General features: G+C 38.6%; 2 protein-coding genes across 2 annotated transcripts in view; one reads left to right on the top strand and one right to left on the bottom strand.

Annotated features, from left to right (window-relative positions):
- LOC110373002 (otoferlin) overlaps positions 1-15,715 on the top strand; it is a 67,984-nt gene that overhangs the window by 31,095 nt on the left and 21,174 nt on the right. Inside the window, exons 4-7 of the mRNA XM_064043463.1 lie at positions 6,690-6,840; positions 7,145-7,304; positions 7,992-8,178; positions 8,871-9,061. Of these exons, the coding sequence (XP_063899533.1) occupies positions 6,690-6,840; positions 7,145-7,304; positions 7,992-8,178; positions 8,871-9,061 (689 nt within the window). The remainder of the gene's footprint in view (positions 1-6,689; positions 6,841-7,144; positions 7,305-7,991; positions 8,179-8,870; positions 9,062-15,715) is intronic.
- Positions 21-5,973, bottom strand: LOC110373038 (dentin sialophosphoprotein). Its single transcript, XM_021330143.3, has 4 exons — positions 5,806-5,973; positions 2,542-4,630; positions 1,462-1,620; positions 21-1,227 (listed from the first exon to the last, which is right to left on the bottom strand). Exons 2-4 carry the CDS (start codon positions 4,589-4,591, stop codon positions 797-799), a joined length of 2,640 nt encoding a protein of 879 aa, XP_021185818.3. The 5' UTR covers positions 4,592-4,630; positions 5,806-5,973; the 3' UTR covers positions 21-796.

The raw sequence follows: 15,715 nt of genomic DNA, 5'->3' as shown, positions 1-15,715 counted from the left end.
AAACACAAATAAAACGAAATTTAGACAACACCCAACACAGAAAGATGAATGTTTATTACAATAACATTCGCACATACATTGAGCGATTACAGGAAATGAGTATATGTTGGACATTATTTTTATTTAAGCGCAAGAGGGTTATCTACGTACCACACATCTGCATTGAAAACACATTAAGACGTTAAATTGTGGAATATAATACTAATGATTATACTTGATAAATATACTTGTTCGTGACAAGTAACATCAACATGAAACTACATATTATTTAAATACTACATTATTTCAAATTGAATTACTGATTAAATAAGATGTTTGGTACATATTACCGACACACATATCAATGTTAGATTATAAGAGTTGATTAGATACCTTCGCAAGTTTGCGCTACATATAAGGACATTAAGTTATTATAGGTATAATAAGAAATCGTTATTATTATAGTCGAATTCGCACCTCGGCGTAAATATTGAATAGAGTAAAATCTTAACATTTTATTGTCTTTCTTTAAGACTAGATAAACAAGCTCGATTAATTGATATCGTAAATGGGGTTAACTTAGCCCCTCACATCGAATCACAACATCAAGATGAATGAATAACTCTACACATAACATTGAATTGGACACTTAATTTTAACTGACTTTGACTAAAACATTTATTTTCAAAATATTCACGGAGAAACATCAATAAACATTCATATCGAAAGAAGTTACGATCATTTAACATGAAGGAATTCTAAAAGTATTGGTTTTCAAAAATTGGTTTTCCAAAATTCGTTGTTAATTACCCACGGTTTAGTTACCGTTTGTACCGCGACGTCCCCTGCCGCGGCCACGTCCGCGCCTTGGTTCAATCTCTACTTCAAAATCGGTTCCGCCAATGACTTCAATCAGGGGTCTACGTGGGCCACGCTGAGCATGTGTATTTCCAATGTCTTGCAATGGGCCAAATACAGCACTTCTCCCGCGACCAGCAGCTCGGCCACGCCCGTATCCAGGTCCAGGCACCGGACTTCGACGTGCTTCTTCATTCAAATGTGCTGTTATTTCTTGAATTATAGCGTACCCACGGTATTCATTATCAGCCCGTTGGTCCAGTTGGAAATCAAATGAGAACGGGGGTGTATCGGAGACCTCCAGCAGTACACGATTAGAATCACTTTTTTTAGCTTTGTCTGCAGATTTGAGTATTTCGTCGATTTTGGCCTGTAGTCCAAGTCCAATTCCTGAAATGCAACGGGTTGTATTTTAAGGAAAATTATGGTATCAAGGTTTATTAGTAATGTCAACCGGGCTTTTGCTACTATTTACTGCATGAAGTTAGAATGGATAGCTTATAATACAACAGATAGCCGAGTAAGGCGAAACATATTGGTAATTAGAAGAGCCCACGAAGTCGTCGACTGTAATGAAGAGATTAGTAAAGTAATTAGGGACTGGTTCGCCAAAGCTACACAAACCTGATGGACAATTCCCAGCCATGCACGGAGCGCCGTGTCTCGAAGCCCTCGAAATGCCATGTCCAGTAGAACGTGATGCCCCGAATCCAGAAAAGGCTGAAGGTCCATAATGACTTGATACTGGTACACAAACAGATAAGTTTGATATGCCGTAGTCTAGATTAGATTAGATTAGATTACTCGGGCTGGTTTCCGCAACTCCACGACAAAGCGCGTATTTTGCGTGTGAGGGTGATAATGGGTGTTTATTCACTCGATCCACCCCAACTCCTCGAGAAAAGCCAGCAGAGGTTTAATTCTGCTGACTATCTCTTGGATAGTACCTGGGTTACCGAAGTACTTAGCCCTGTATATGGCGGTTTCAGGGCAGTCTAGTAGCACGTGTGCCGCTGTTTCTTCTTCCCCCATGCAGGCTCTGCATAAGGGACTGTCTGTAACTCCTATAACATAGAGGTGTTTATTGAAGGAGCCGTGTCCAGTTAGAACTGCCGTAAACTTACGTAAATTCTGCTTTGATAGGCCCATCAGCTGTTTAGTGAGGCGATCGTTGATGGTCGGGAGGGCCATCTTCGCCTGCCTGCACGCGCTGTGGTTAGTCCAGAGGTGGTTGTGTTTGTGCCTAGTACGCTGTCTTACCAGTGTTCGTAGGTGGCCGAAGGGAGTGGCAGTATGGGTTCTGGTCCTACTGCTGTTTGGTCTGATCCCCTTCTCGCCAGCTCATCCGCTGCATCGTTGCCTCGGGAGCCACTGTGTCCTTTTATCCATTGAATGGTTATGTTATTTAAACTGCCTACCTTGTTTAACCGTTGGTGGCACTCGTGTATAAGGCCGGAGTTTGCGCAGTGTTTGCTTAGGGCCTGTATTACTGCCATGCTATCTGAGAGTATTCGGATAGAGTGACCGGTTACTTCCCGCTTTATGACTGCTTCGGCCGCTAGGGAGATGCCTATACATTCAGCTTGGAATACTGTATTATGTACTCCTAGGGGTGTGAATATGTGTATGTTTAGGTCTTCTGAGAAGAGGCCTGAACCTGTGCCGGTGCTTGTTTTGGATCCGTCGGTGAAATGCCGTAGTCTAAAGAGTTTGGGTTGCGGGAGAAAGATGATGATGAAACAGTAGAGCTAGTCCTTTGTGGTGAATGTGGAGTACCGTAGTCATGCGCACTGCATCTTGAAGAGCGCGTGGTGCTATAAGTAGATACCACTGAAGGACAGAAGGCTGCAGACCCCGAAACATCATAACCGGGTGACATTGAGGCACTGTAGCCAGAAGATCCAACATTGCAGTACCCAAATGAACTATAATCGGCACTGTATCCATAGTAAGCAGAGGCATCATAGATGGGTGCACATTGGGTGCCATAACCATATGAGTTTGAGGTTCTGTAGTCAAACAATTCTGGGGCGCCATAGCTGGCTGAAATTGGAGCACAGTAGCCAGATGGAGCCACCGTGCCGTATTCTGTAACAGGAGAACTTGAGGTCCAAGAGGAAGAAGGCGGGGGGCCATAGGTCGAGTAAGTGGGGACACAGTATTGTGCAGAGGCAGGGACTTCATAGTTTGAAGATCTTGAGGGATCGTAGCCGGTCAAGCCAGGAACGCCGTAGCGTGAAGCAGCAGAAATATCATAAGTGGAAGATCCAAAAAAGCCTGAAGACCCTACAGCAGCATATCTGGGTGAGCGGGATGAGCTATATTCTGGCGCTTCGGTGCTATAACTTGAAATCTCTGGAGCAGCGTAGATATGCGAACGTGGACCTTCATGTAAGGACGAATATGGAGCTCTACGATCTGACCAACCTGGACCGTCGTAGCCTGGTGTATTGAATTCAGATGACGCGTGCTGGATACCGTGGCTTGGCGAGACCGGATTGCTGGAGGAAAGTGACGTTTGATTGTCGCCGCCAGAGTTACCAGTACCAGAAGTACTGTATGCAGGAGTTTGATTTGTTCCATGCTCAGGGTTTGCAGGAGCTTCATGGACAGCTGAACGCTCGGTCTCATAGCTATGCTCACCAGAATCACCAAATCCTGGTGAGTTAAGATTGCCATAACGAGATAAGTTCGGAGAACGGTAACCGGAAAAATTATCGCCTTCGACAGGATCAGATTCCGTAAAACTACTCGCACAGACATTAATATAATCTGCATAATTAAAGTCCTGCTGGATTGACTGATAACCGCGCATTGAGTATTCGTCGGAGTTTTCGAAAGGAGATCTTCTGTAAGCATTTTGGTTAGGTTTTCTGATAGTAGTACGGGTTGTTGGAGTAAAAATATCGCGGTCCCTATTACTGCTTTGACCTGTCCTTCGTATAGCACCACGGCCACAATCATAGCTGAAACTACCAAATGTCATCTCGCTGGTGTCTGCCGCATCATTACTCATTTTATTTTCATCTGATGTAGTTTCATTATCATCTGAACTAGGGTCATCCGCTGAGCTCCTACCCTCGGCTTGTGCATTTTTAGTTTCATCTAGTTCTAAACTGTGAAACAGTTTTAAGTTATCATCTTCCATCTCAGCTAAATCGTCGGGTTTTCGACTCTGAGAGCTTGCATTAGCTGTATCACCTGGTTCATCTGGTTCCTCTGGTTTTCCACTCTTGGAATCGTTTTTATCTACGTTTTCTGGATTTGCGCTAGCCGAATCTTGATTTCCTGAATTACTAGGCCCGCCTTTATCATCCTTCTCTGCATTCGTTGTTTGTGTGGTTGTATTCGTATTTTGACTGGAATTAGTTGCTCCAGCTTGATCTTCTTCGTAACCGAAATTCCAATCATAATCATCTGAGTCACTGATAGAATCTTGCTCAGCATAATTCCAATCATACTCCAGGCGTTGGGAGTCACTGCGTGCTCCTTCTTCTTCCTCATTTTCAGAATCATGATCTGCGTTATTGGCGTCGATGTCATTATTTGGAACATTGACGACATTATAATTTGGATGTCTCACTGCATTAAGTGCAGGTGAATTGTCATTTGAGGATTCGTTATCAGCATTATCAGAGTCGCCGTTTGCTTCATGGTTCACGCCCTCATTATCTGAGTTATCAGTACTACTCGGGGCATCATTGCTTATCTCTTCATAATCGGAGTTAATTTCAATAGATGTTATTCCGCGCATTGTGACTTTTTGATGTGTCTTAGCTCTATATTGTAACAGCTGGAATAAAGAGAAAACATTACAATTCATTTAAGTGTTTATCCTAACGTATATGGACCTACCATGACATAGTGCTTAGAACATGGCTTGGTGAGTACAAACTTCCTTTTGCTGTTTCATATTTTTAGAAAGACTACCTTCCGCCTGCGGTTTCACCCGTGTCCCGAGATAACTGCTTCCCGCTGAATGGTGACAAACCTACCTCCCCTCTAATTTTAATCCCTCTTAATAAGTCCAGATTTCGTGATCAAGAGATGTAGGGCTTATTTTTTCAATGTTTTATTACTCAAAGCTTAATTATGCTTCGGACCTCGTAGGGTTAAGAGATATGTAAAATATTTTTATTGACTTTGAACTGGTGGAATTGTGGTTCAAATTAGAATGGCGAGCAAACACTGCTGATATTTTTTTAAACAAATATTTGTTACAAAGTTATCCATTCATACAAAACATAATTTCTGATTTTTTAGACCCTCGAATTTTAGCCGGCAGTAAACGTTGTACTTTATCCAATAAATAGCCCGGTAACTATCTAAAATTAGTATTATTTTTTAACCCACGTAATCCTTTTTCATTTAAAACGAGCAAGGGTCCAGTGAAACTTAATAAAATTCTGGGGTTTCAACGACAACCAGTATAATCGGTTTTGTCGAAACCCTAAAACCTGCAAGCATTGTCATTCAGATTTTTAAATAAAAGCGTTCTATAGAATAACTGAAATATCCTCTATGTTAATCGTACTAAAAGATCTAGTTAAAAAAATTCTTTTAAGATCTAGTTTGTTTTATGCTAGGCTGCTAGAGTACTACCTTTATGATGCTGTCAGTATACTACCGTTATGATGAGTTACTGAAAAAGCATTTTTTGCCCCATATGCCACCTCCTACATACTCGTAAAGCCTACAAGCGCGACTATTATGAAAATACAAGAAAGCAAGCGACTCCCACCTGTTGATTCTCAAATTATAACAACAAAGGATCTCCTATCACTCGAACAGCCTAATCTAATGAAGGAATTTATTCAGAAAAGTTTATAACACCGGTATCAGGCACTTTTTTACAAAAAAATCTACTCAAAAATTGTACTTTACATTTTAAATTAAAAAAAAAATCTAACTGCTAAAAACCGGAATTATCAACTTTTGAAACTAAGAATACAGAAGTAAGTTACGTACCTGATTTCCACATCAGCTAATGATCCAATATATGTCTCACTTTTTCACTGAGTGTCACGAATATTTATCTATGTATTTAAATTCACATGATGATTTATGAATTAAACACTAGACTAGCTCTGAGCACGTCCTATCACAAACGAGTGTAGCCGACGACTGGCTGGCTGTGGCGGAGCGCCGGTCTAGAAGGGAGCTAGGGAGCCTAGGCTCAAAAGCATAGGGCTGGCAGAAAATTTACCGGGACGTGATTTCATATTTTCATTTTTATTTATTTACATAGATATTTACATATTTACAGTAAATATAAAACACTGTCCTAATAAAAACAAAAAACCTAAAGCTCATCCCAGCGAGTGATGACTGACGTTATTTCATCGCTTGTCAGAGCAGACAATGGCGAGTGGTCAAGCAGTTATGCTGCTGGTCTTTATTGTAGAACTAGCTTTCGCCAGCTGTTTCACCCGCGTCCCGTAGCCGGGTGCTGACAAAAACCTTCCTATCCTAAAACCTTCTCCCGGGTCTAAGTTACCTCCCCTCTAATTTTCAGCCAAATCGGTCAAGCCGTATTCATGTTATGTCGTAACAACGGAAAGCGGGTTTCATTTTTATATCTATAGATATTCGGGTGCATTTACTCGGTGCAAGTAGCTTGCGCATGTTGAGGCACATGCGCAGGTACATGCTTTTTAAGAACGTGCGGGTCCAGCGGCTTGCGCATGTATCAAAACAAAATACCCACCCGCGTGATCTTGTCACTGATTGAATTGTCACTTGAGCATGTTAACTTGCTCCAGTTACTGGCACCTTGCAGAGGCACCCTTACTTTCTATAACAATCTATATTGAGATAGGTTAAAAACACATGGCACTTGTATTTTCTTTCAGATCATCAAGTATTTCACAAGTGGGCGCAGTTGGGTTTGCCTCGGAACCCAGCCGCTGGGGCTGTGGGTTTTCTGAAGGTGGACATTTCAATCATATTCCGAGGAGACATTCAAGTGATGCCAGTAGTTGTGAACGATGAGAGAGTTGAAGAGTAAGTAATAAAAATAAACACTCAAAACACTCATTCAATAGTTTGCCTACAGAGCAATTAATTAAAAAAGGTATATTATTTTATGAATTTTAGGTTCTTTACCTCTTTGAGAGATGAACTTGAGCTTAGATAGTATGAGCATTGCATAAGAATTAGTGTGCAATAAAAACAACTCAATAATAATATTGATTCATCCTCATACTTTCTCTTAAAATAAATAGCTAAATAATCAAACCTAAGTTCCTTATTTATTTTATCTGAAGAGGAACTTCAGTAAAGTTAATAACTTAATACTTTAATTCAGCAATCTGCTTCTGCCTACGGGATCGGAGCAACAGCCAGCGAATTACGTGATTACCATATACGGAGCCTATGGTTTGCCAAACGGTGCGCATGGGCAAGCCGATAGGCGCTTCGGAAAATCACCCAGTTCCTTCGTCAAAGTGTCGTTCTGCGGACTTTCGGTAATGGATCATTTAATTCTCAATTTTGATTTGATTTGATTGTACATTTATCTATGGTCACGGGCAGTGTGCCCGTGGATGCTGTAAAGGATCCGAAATGTCAGGATTAAATAGTATTGTTATAACCGCGATAAAATCCGTAAAAGTAGTTTTATTTAAATGTCTAATATTCCCACAAATGTCAGAAATCAACATAACAAGCTATTAGTTTTCAAAGTGAAAACTCCTATCATCAAAGAACTAAAAATAAGAAGATTTATATTAACTTATTAATACCAGTCTAATTCAAGGAGTTTCAATGTTGAGCAGTGGCAGAGATTTCTCAAGTTCAGGGCTAAGAGCGCCACGATATTGTGCTCAAACTGGTTTATCATAAATGAATAATGATACCACATGTTAAACTTTTCAATAAGAACATACTTTCTATAAGAAAGACGCGTGCGTTAACTGTTTGGGCTCTTTTAAGTTGATGTTATGAAAACCAGTCCAAAACATTGAATTTACACAAGCCAATCCTACAATAGGGTGATTTAGAATACAAAACTGGACCATAATGATGCCAAGAGTAGCTCTATATTGTACTCATATACTACCACGCCATTGGCTGGGATAAAAGCAGTTGGGGACTTCAGACTAAAAACGATGCTCGTGATGATGATGACTGATCTTGGTATTTTTGACTTGCAGGCTAAAACGGCAGTGCAGAATCGCAACAACCACCCCACTTACTGTGAACAGATATCGATAGTGGAAATGTTTCCAAGCATGAGTGAGATGATCAGACTGGAGGTTTGTTCCGGAGAAGGATGCTTCAACAGAGTCATAGCAAGCGTACATTTAAAGCTTACCCAGATTTCTCATGATGGTGAAAATGGTAACATTTAATTTAATTTTGACAAACGTAGCCTAAAAAAGTATCTCAATTATACACATATTTAAGCGATTCCATTTGTCTGTATATGTATTAGTTACTGTATTAGATTAATATTTTAAATTGTATTCATTTACGACTTAGATCTTCTTTAGACAGGCATTATACTTTAGACCTAGTTAATGTCATGTTCTTTCTAACAGCCAGTTTCTTCATCAAAAGTTAAAGCCAAAGTAAAAGTCAAAGTTATGTCTAAAGTTAAAGTAACGGTTAAATTCAATTTTTCTATGAATTTTGCTGTCACTTTAGCCTTGAAAAAACGAATTTGACCGTTAGTTTAACTTTAGACATTACTTTAACTTTAGCTTTCGATGAAGAAACTGGCCGTAAGTATATCTTGTACACCAATAGCTGATAAAATGGTGATAGAAAACTCTTGAGAAAACCTGGACTATATAGTCTGGAATCACCAACCCGCATTGAGCAAGCCTGGTGTAATCACCATGCTCAATCCTTCTCCGTGTGAGAATAGGCCTGTGTCCATCAGTGGGACGATAAAAAGGCTGTAACAGTAACAGTAATGTCATGTTCATGAAAGTTATTGTTTAACATCACTGTATTTGTGGATACTGAGATACTTTGTTACGCTTTCATCAGGCACATTCAAACAACACTAAAATATGTGTTTATCGCAGGTTTTCTCCCCACATTCGGTCCTTCGCTCCTCCACATGTATGGAACATCCACTTCGGGTACGTTGGCCGCTACTGGTGAAGATGGTCCCTACCACCGTGGAGCGATGCTTGTATCTCTAAGAACTATTGTGCCGTACTATCAACAAGGATTAAGGAGTACTAGCGTGGAGCCTGTATCGCCTTTGCAGCCGGTAACTTTATATAATTGTTTCTGATAACTTATTATCTTGTTATGGTAAGTCAGTGTGGATTGTGGAAGTCAGATAGGCAGTCGCTCCTTGTAGTAGTACTGAGCTGTATCCGGTTAGACTGTAAGCCAATCTTAACGATAGATGGGACTGTCTTGGGTACACTAAAACCTTGAAGTGGCTAGATGGTAAAGTAATTTTAGGAATTAGCAGCTTTAACCTTGGGTATGGACGTGGAGTCTTAGTTCAAGCCGGTCAATCCCGAGAAATAAGGGAAACTGGTGAACTTTCATTCATTTCCCGGGATTGACCGGCTTGATAGTTTTTATTGTAGGCCAAGAACTATCAATGAGGGAAAACGCTGCGTCTTCCGATAAATATCACAGAAGATATTACCATGGAAATACTGATAGGAGCCTGTTATGCCGCACGTGCTATATTGCCCTGTTCTATCGATATGGGCGATCATATTTTTCCGTTTTTGTAGTACACAATTTCAAAAAGCCTGTTGTCCTAAATCAAAATGACTATCTTCGAGTTCTGTTTAGAACTCACACTAGGCCGGTTTTTTTTTTTATTTTGGGTTCTGAAATAATATAATTGAAGTCGTGGTGGCCTAGTGGGTAAAGGACCAACCTCTCAAGTATGAGGGCGCGGGTTCGATTCCAGGTCAGGCAAGTACCAATGCAACTTTTCTAAGTTTGTATGTACTTTCTAAGTATATCTTAGACACCAATGACTGTGTTTCGGAGGGCACGTTAAACTGTAGGTCCCGGCTGTCATTGAACATCCTTGGCAGTCGTTACGGGTAGTCAGAATTAAGCCAGTAAGTCTGACACCAGTCTAACCAAGGGGTATCGGGTTGCCTGGGTAACTGGGTTGAGGAGGTCAGATAGGCAGTCGCTTCTTGTAAAGCACTGGTACTCAGCTGAATCCGGTTAGACTGGAAGCCGACCCCAGCATGATTGGGAAAAGGCTCGGAGGATGATGGAGGAGGACTGAAAAGTGTCATATTTTTTTTAATATTAAACGTGATACCTAATATAATCACATTGATATATTGCTTAATAACATTATTCATATTCGATCTGTTTTAAAGCTATCTTATATTAATTTCACCAAAAATGACGTGTGCATACAGGTGTCTGAGACTCGATTATCACGGTAGTGTTAAGAAAAATTATATGCATACTTAAAGGTTAATATGAGGAAAAACAACGATATGTATTACTGGTCAAGTAAAATACTACTTCTAGGCTTAAGTTTTTAGAATACACAGTTTGGTGCGGACAAACCCGCAGACAATAGTTAGTCTAGAATCTGAGAAGTGCCTGGTGACAACCCTGATTGCCCCCCCCCTCGGGAGGCGTAATCAATAACTTCTCCAGCCCGGCCGAGCTTCGATGGGGCCGGAAGGGTGGCACTAGTGGCAGTCATAACAACTATTTATCTCTTTGTGTGCCAAAAACACATGTAACAATTTAAATAAATTATCATTTTTTTCATTTTTCTAAATTCATTTCATGATTTGTTCGAAGGTTCTAAGCTCTCAATAATAATAGGGGTTATTTATGTATTTGTACTTGACTTCGTTATGCATAACGCATTTCCGTATATAGTATATCACAGTAACGCTTACGATGCGGCCAATCAGGGCTGGGCGCTTGCAGCGAACCTAACGGGACGCTGTTGGTACTACGTCAAACGTCAGCGAATACATGCAATTTTGGATTTTATACCCTATATAGATTACTTCCAATATTGTTAGTACATAACATTGTCAATCTGCTATCTCACGTGCTGACGCGGCGTTGCACTATTGGTGCGGCCGGACGAGCTAGTTTTGTTCGACATTGATTTATGAGCCCCGGATATCGTGACCTGAGGCCTCTTTCAAGCGCCTCTTCCAATTGATTTTTTGGCTAGCAGGACACGTACTAGTTGAGTTCCTTTGTCCTGATTTGGCGTTGTGAGATCTCATGGTTTGTTTGAAACAAATCACCTAATCTGGCAGGCTTGCTTTACCTACACTTAACCCAAGACGGAAAACTTAGGGTTTGTTTGAATTAGGCAAATTTTAGCAATGGAGCCTTTCTAATGTCATGATGATTAGAGTAACATATTGTAAGTACAGGTAGGTATATGGTATTACTAAAAAGAGATGAATAATGATGTGTCTGAAAGAGAGTGCCCAAAGGGGCTACGACATCATAGACAAAGAACATCTTGCCACTAACTTCTAACTTGTGACATTTGACCAAAGATATGCTAAATTAGAAATCAAAGTTGTTAACGAGTCATTCAAAAATGCAAATGTATTTTTTTCCAAAATGCCACATAGTTAAACAAAGGCCTCCTAACTTTGATTCGGCGCTTATTACACGGCGCATCTCGCGGCAACTTCAAAAAAGTTGATTAGTACATTTAAATTGATAATGCATTTAGCTAATATGTCCGTTCTTACATAATATAACATAACAATTTAGAAAATTAAAAAAATATTAATTTATTTATGTAGTTCATAAATTCTCTTTGTTATTACCTAGGTCCAGTACGCATGTCCTATTTTATATGTAGGTATACATAAATTGAAGCAGATCGGCGCAGCGCGGAATGATCAATGCATCGGTGTCTGCTTCCTAGAAATTACCACGCCCCGTCTACCTCCGCTACCTGTGCAACGTAGTACTGAATTTTCATGTAATATTCGAGAACAAAGGAATCGAATATCTCAATAAATAAACTAAATATTTCTAATTCTGATTTAAATAAAATTATAAATTTTAAAAAACCCCCGACCCAAAAAAGTACGCAATAATTATTTCAAAAGGTTAAAAACGCTAAACCCTATAAAAAGCAAAAAATAACTTTTAACACTACGTAAACTAAATTTTGTCGTGTCGGGGGACCGCTCTAATTCATTACCTACTTTAGATACGTGTTTTTTTTTTAACGAATGTTGTAATTAGGTAGGTGTCATTTGATTTATGTAGGTAAAAAGCGGTCCCCCGACACGTCAAAATTTAGTTTACGTAGTGTTAAAAGTTATTTTTTGCTTTTTATAGGGTTTAGCGTTTTTAACCTTTTGAAATAATTATTGCGTACTTTTTTGGGTCGGGGGTTTTTTAAAATTTATAATTTTATTTTATTTCATGCTTTTTAAAGGAGCTTCTTAATTTTTCCTTCTTTCATTTAATTTATTTTATCTTAAGATGGGGTCGCTATATGCGATCTCGGCCAAAGGAAGCTGTTTAACAATCCTCATGACAAACTGGCTCTGGGAGAATTGCACAGATTGAGAAACAATAAAGATTAACCTTTGGACATTCTAGATTTTCAGCTAAATTATAAATCGGTTTATCCGTTTCATTCCGGCATTCCAGGGTTTCATCCGCCACATCCCATTTCCAGCATCAGGTTCTCGTCAATCAGAAACATGAAGAGAACTCGTTAAGACAAATTCAACGAGCCCAAACTCGATGGGTTTACTAAAACGCAGTTCAGGGTTACGTCTCCTACCTTCGTGCCCTAACAGCAGACCAGCTCAGTGGTTCCAAAAGACATTAGTGTTTTAAATTTCAGATCCCACATATACTTGCAAGTCAACTGAGCGTGTAACATTCCTATCACACCTAACAAACGAGCTGATGACCTTGAAGACCTGAACCGATTTCCACCAAACATAGCTAAGAACACTCCCGAATGACATTCCTTTTAAACAAAAAAAACCGCATTACAATCGGATCATCCGTTTGGGAGCTACGATGCCACACACACACACACACACACACACACACACACACACACACACACAGACACGTCAAACTTATAACACCCCGTCGTTTTTGCGTCGGGGGTTAAAAAGTAATTGCTGATGTCTTCAGCATCATTTAGACATAAAAATATTAAAATTCTTGCGAAATATAACGCAAATATGAAGTCTCATCACAAAGGCCTTTGTCTATTAGCCCCATAAGGCTATTTATTTTTTTGTAATTGGAAATTATTGAGAAGGCTCAACCTATCTTCGAATTCCAAAACTAGCATGATCCCCAAACTCTCGATTTGAGACGGTTGAGGATCTTTTTAATCCATCTTTGACAAAGATAGTCATCTATTCATCATCTTCCTTTCCCCAACCTTTTGCCAACTATATTGGGGACGGCTTCCAGTCTAACAGGATGCCGCTGAGTACCAGTGTTTCAAAGACCAACTGCCTGCCTGACCTACTCAAACCAGTTACCCGGGCAATCCAATACCCCTTAGACTGGTGTCAAACTTACTGGCTTCTGACTTCCCGTAACCACTGCCAAGGATGTTCAATGATGGTCATCTATTCGCAAACCGCTAAAGCAAACGCAGGCCAACTTTCATGCTGTTATGTATAACTAATATTAAAACTAATATTGGAATTTTGGCTCGGGAAATACAATTCAGAGAAAAATTTCACAATTCAGCTTCTTAAGGTATGTTTAAAAAAGAGACAGTTTTGCACATGTTGCGCAATAAATCAAAACTCATTTCCGATAGTGTACGTATACGGACTATTCGGACTATTCGGATTCTACGGTACCTATATTCGGACTAAACATGTATATCCTTACTACAAAAACTTAAACACCTGTTTAACGCTTGTCTAAAAAATTGTGGCTGCAAAACGAACCATATGTCAACGTCATAATTTGACATTTTTTTAGACAAGTCTTAAACTGACGTTTAAAAGTTTTTGTGGTAAGACGGCTATAATCTTGAAACTTAAAAGATCTTCGTGACGAACTATTGCGTCTAAAAGAAATGGTGAGAAAGATCTGATAATCAATACAAATATGATAAAGAAAAAAACGAAAATTATTAAGAGTACCTACCTAAAACAACTATTAATGAGTCATCCTCCGCGGCCTACTAACATTGAAAGCTCAGGAGTTGAAAAACGTAACCTATCAGCATGTATTTTACCTACCTGGCTAAACATATGTACATCTGTATCATCAATAAGACTATTTTATGCCAATATTCGCGTTATTCAAAATGGACTAACTAGATGAATTGAAGTGCAAAATTACGTCATTTAATCAATTAATACACATTAACTTACCGTACAGGGACACAATAGCTACAACACACTTGAAACAAACAAAAAGAGCATATTGAATGTGAAAAAATTACAAAAATCTAAATATTCTAACTCAGAACGACTGATTTAGTAATTCTGTATTTAACAATATTATTGAACGAAATCAACGTGGACATAATTATCTCAAAGACCCAGACTGTGAACTGGTGTCCTGACATTATTAAACTATTAAAATCCATTATAACACCACCAACTACATTTTGTAATTGATTGTTCGAACGGTAAATATAATTTATTGCTTAGTTAATTGTCTATTTTTTAGGGCCGATTTGTAGAATATTTTCTATATCGGGTGTGTCGTTCACAAACACATTAAATGAAATGCGTTAATATACTGGGTAATATATGTCGATTAACAGAAAGGAAAAAGAAAAATACGTAAAATAATATATAATATATTAAATAAAGTAAATAAAATAAAAATGTGCGAAAATTAGAACACCATATTATAAAAGGCAGTCATTACAAACAACAGAAGTTCTGTCTTGAAAACTGACAGCTGTCAACTGATTAAAACATTCGTTACTCCTAACTTTATCTCTGCTTTACACATATGTTGTAAATTATAAAAAACGAAAAATAACTCCTGTGGAATCACCACTGAATGGATATGTTTATTTTTTTTACAATTCGCCATAGAATATCATAAAGTATATGCTATAGGATTTTATGTGATTGTGAACGACACACCCTGTCAAAGCTGTCAAAACGTCAAACATATTCTCTTCAGATAAAAGTCATCTGGCGATTGAAAAATGGTCCTTAAACCGAAAAACCCATTAGCTGCAAACAGAAAATCCAATATAGCCCAACTAGAACAGTTTTCAAACAATTTGTTTCAAAACTGGATTCATCTAAAACATACGAATTCGGAACTGCAACGTAAAAACAAATGAAAACGACGAAAAGTTGATAAACTGAACAGATAGTTGAAAAACTGAAAATGAGTTTTCAGATGACAATAAAGTTGCTCGAACATTTTGTACAGTTTTATCCATTTTCTAGCATTTTGTATTGCTTTAGTATTCGCAAATACAGACAATATTAAAATGAGTCATTATTTCTGCGAATATTAGAATTCCATATTATTTAAAGTCAAAGTTGAAGTCACTTTTGAGATTACGCTTAATAAGTATGCACTTTTTCACGTCAAATTACATTCGACAGCACCCTCAAAAACGCCCCCTTTCATCGCTTCCTAATGTTATGGCTGGGAAGAAAAAAAACGGTGATGAACAAACTTCCCTTCATAATATGGCGAAATGTTAGTTATTTTAAATTATCAAATAATATTAAAACAATCTAAAGGTCTATATAATACAGAAAGGCGTTAATAACGTAAACGTAGGCGATAACAAAGTGGGAAGCATGACGCACACGTTAATAATTAATATTATTTTTAAATATTAAATTGTCTGATGGTTTTTAAATAACAGTAGTATACGTGCCTACTATTTTAGGCGGTATGTATATTTACTGTTTTGACAGGCCTTTAAGTTGTTTTCTCTTCATTAGATATTTTT

The sequence above is a fragment of the Helicoverpa armigera genome, chromosome 1 (genome assembly GCF_030705265.1).
Source record: "Helicoverpa armigera isolate CAAS_96S chromosome 1, ASM3070526v1, whole genome shotgun sequence".
In the NCBI taxonomy this organism is placed as follows: Eukaryota; Metazoa; Arthropoda; class Insecta; order Lepidoptera; family Noctuidae; genus Helicoverpa; species Helicoverpa armigera.
The sequence above is the reverse complement of the archived record's forward strand: the minus strand, read 5'-3'. Positions and strand labels throughout refer to the sequence as shown.

Coding starts and splice junctions, on each gene's coding strand:
- LOC110373038 (XM_021330143.3), bottom strand. CDS start 4,591: ATGCGCGGAATAACATCTATTGAAATTAACTCCGATTATGAAGAGATA. Junction 1,621..2,541: donor CTCCCGCAACCCAAACTCTT/TAGACTACGGCA, acceptor TCTAATCTAATC/TAGACTACGGCATATCAAAC. Junction 1,228..1,461: donor GGCTGGGAATTGTCCATCAG/GTTTGTGTAGCT, acceptor GTTGCATTTCAG/GAATTGGACTTGGACTACAG.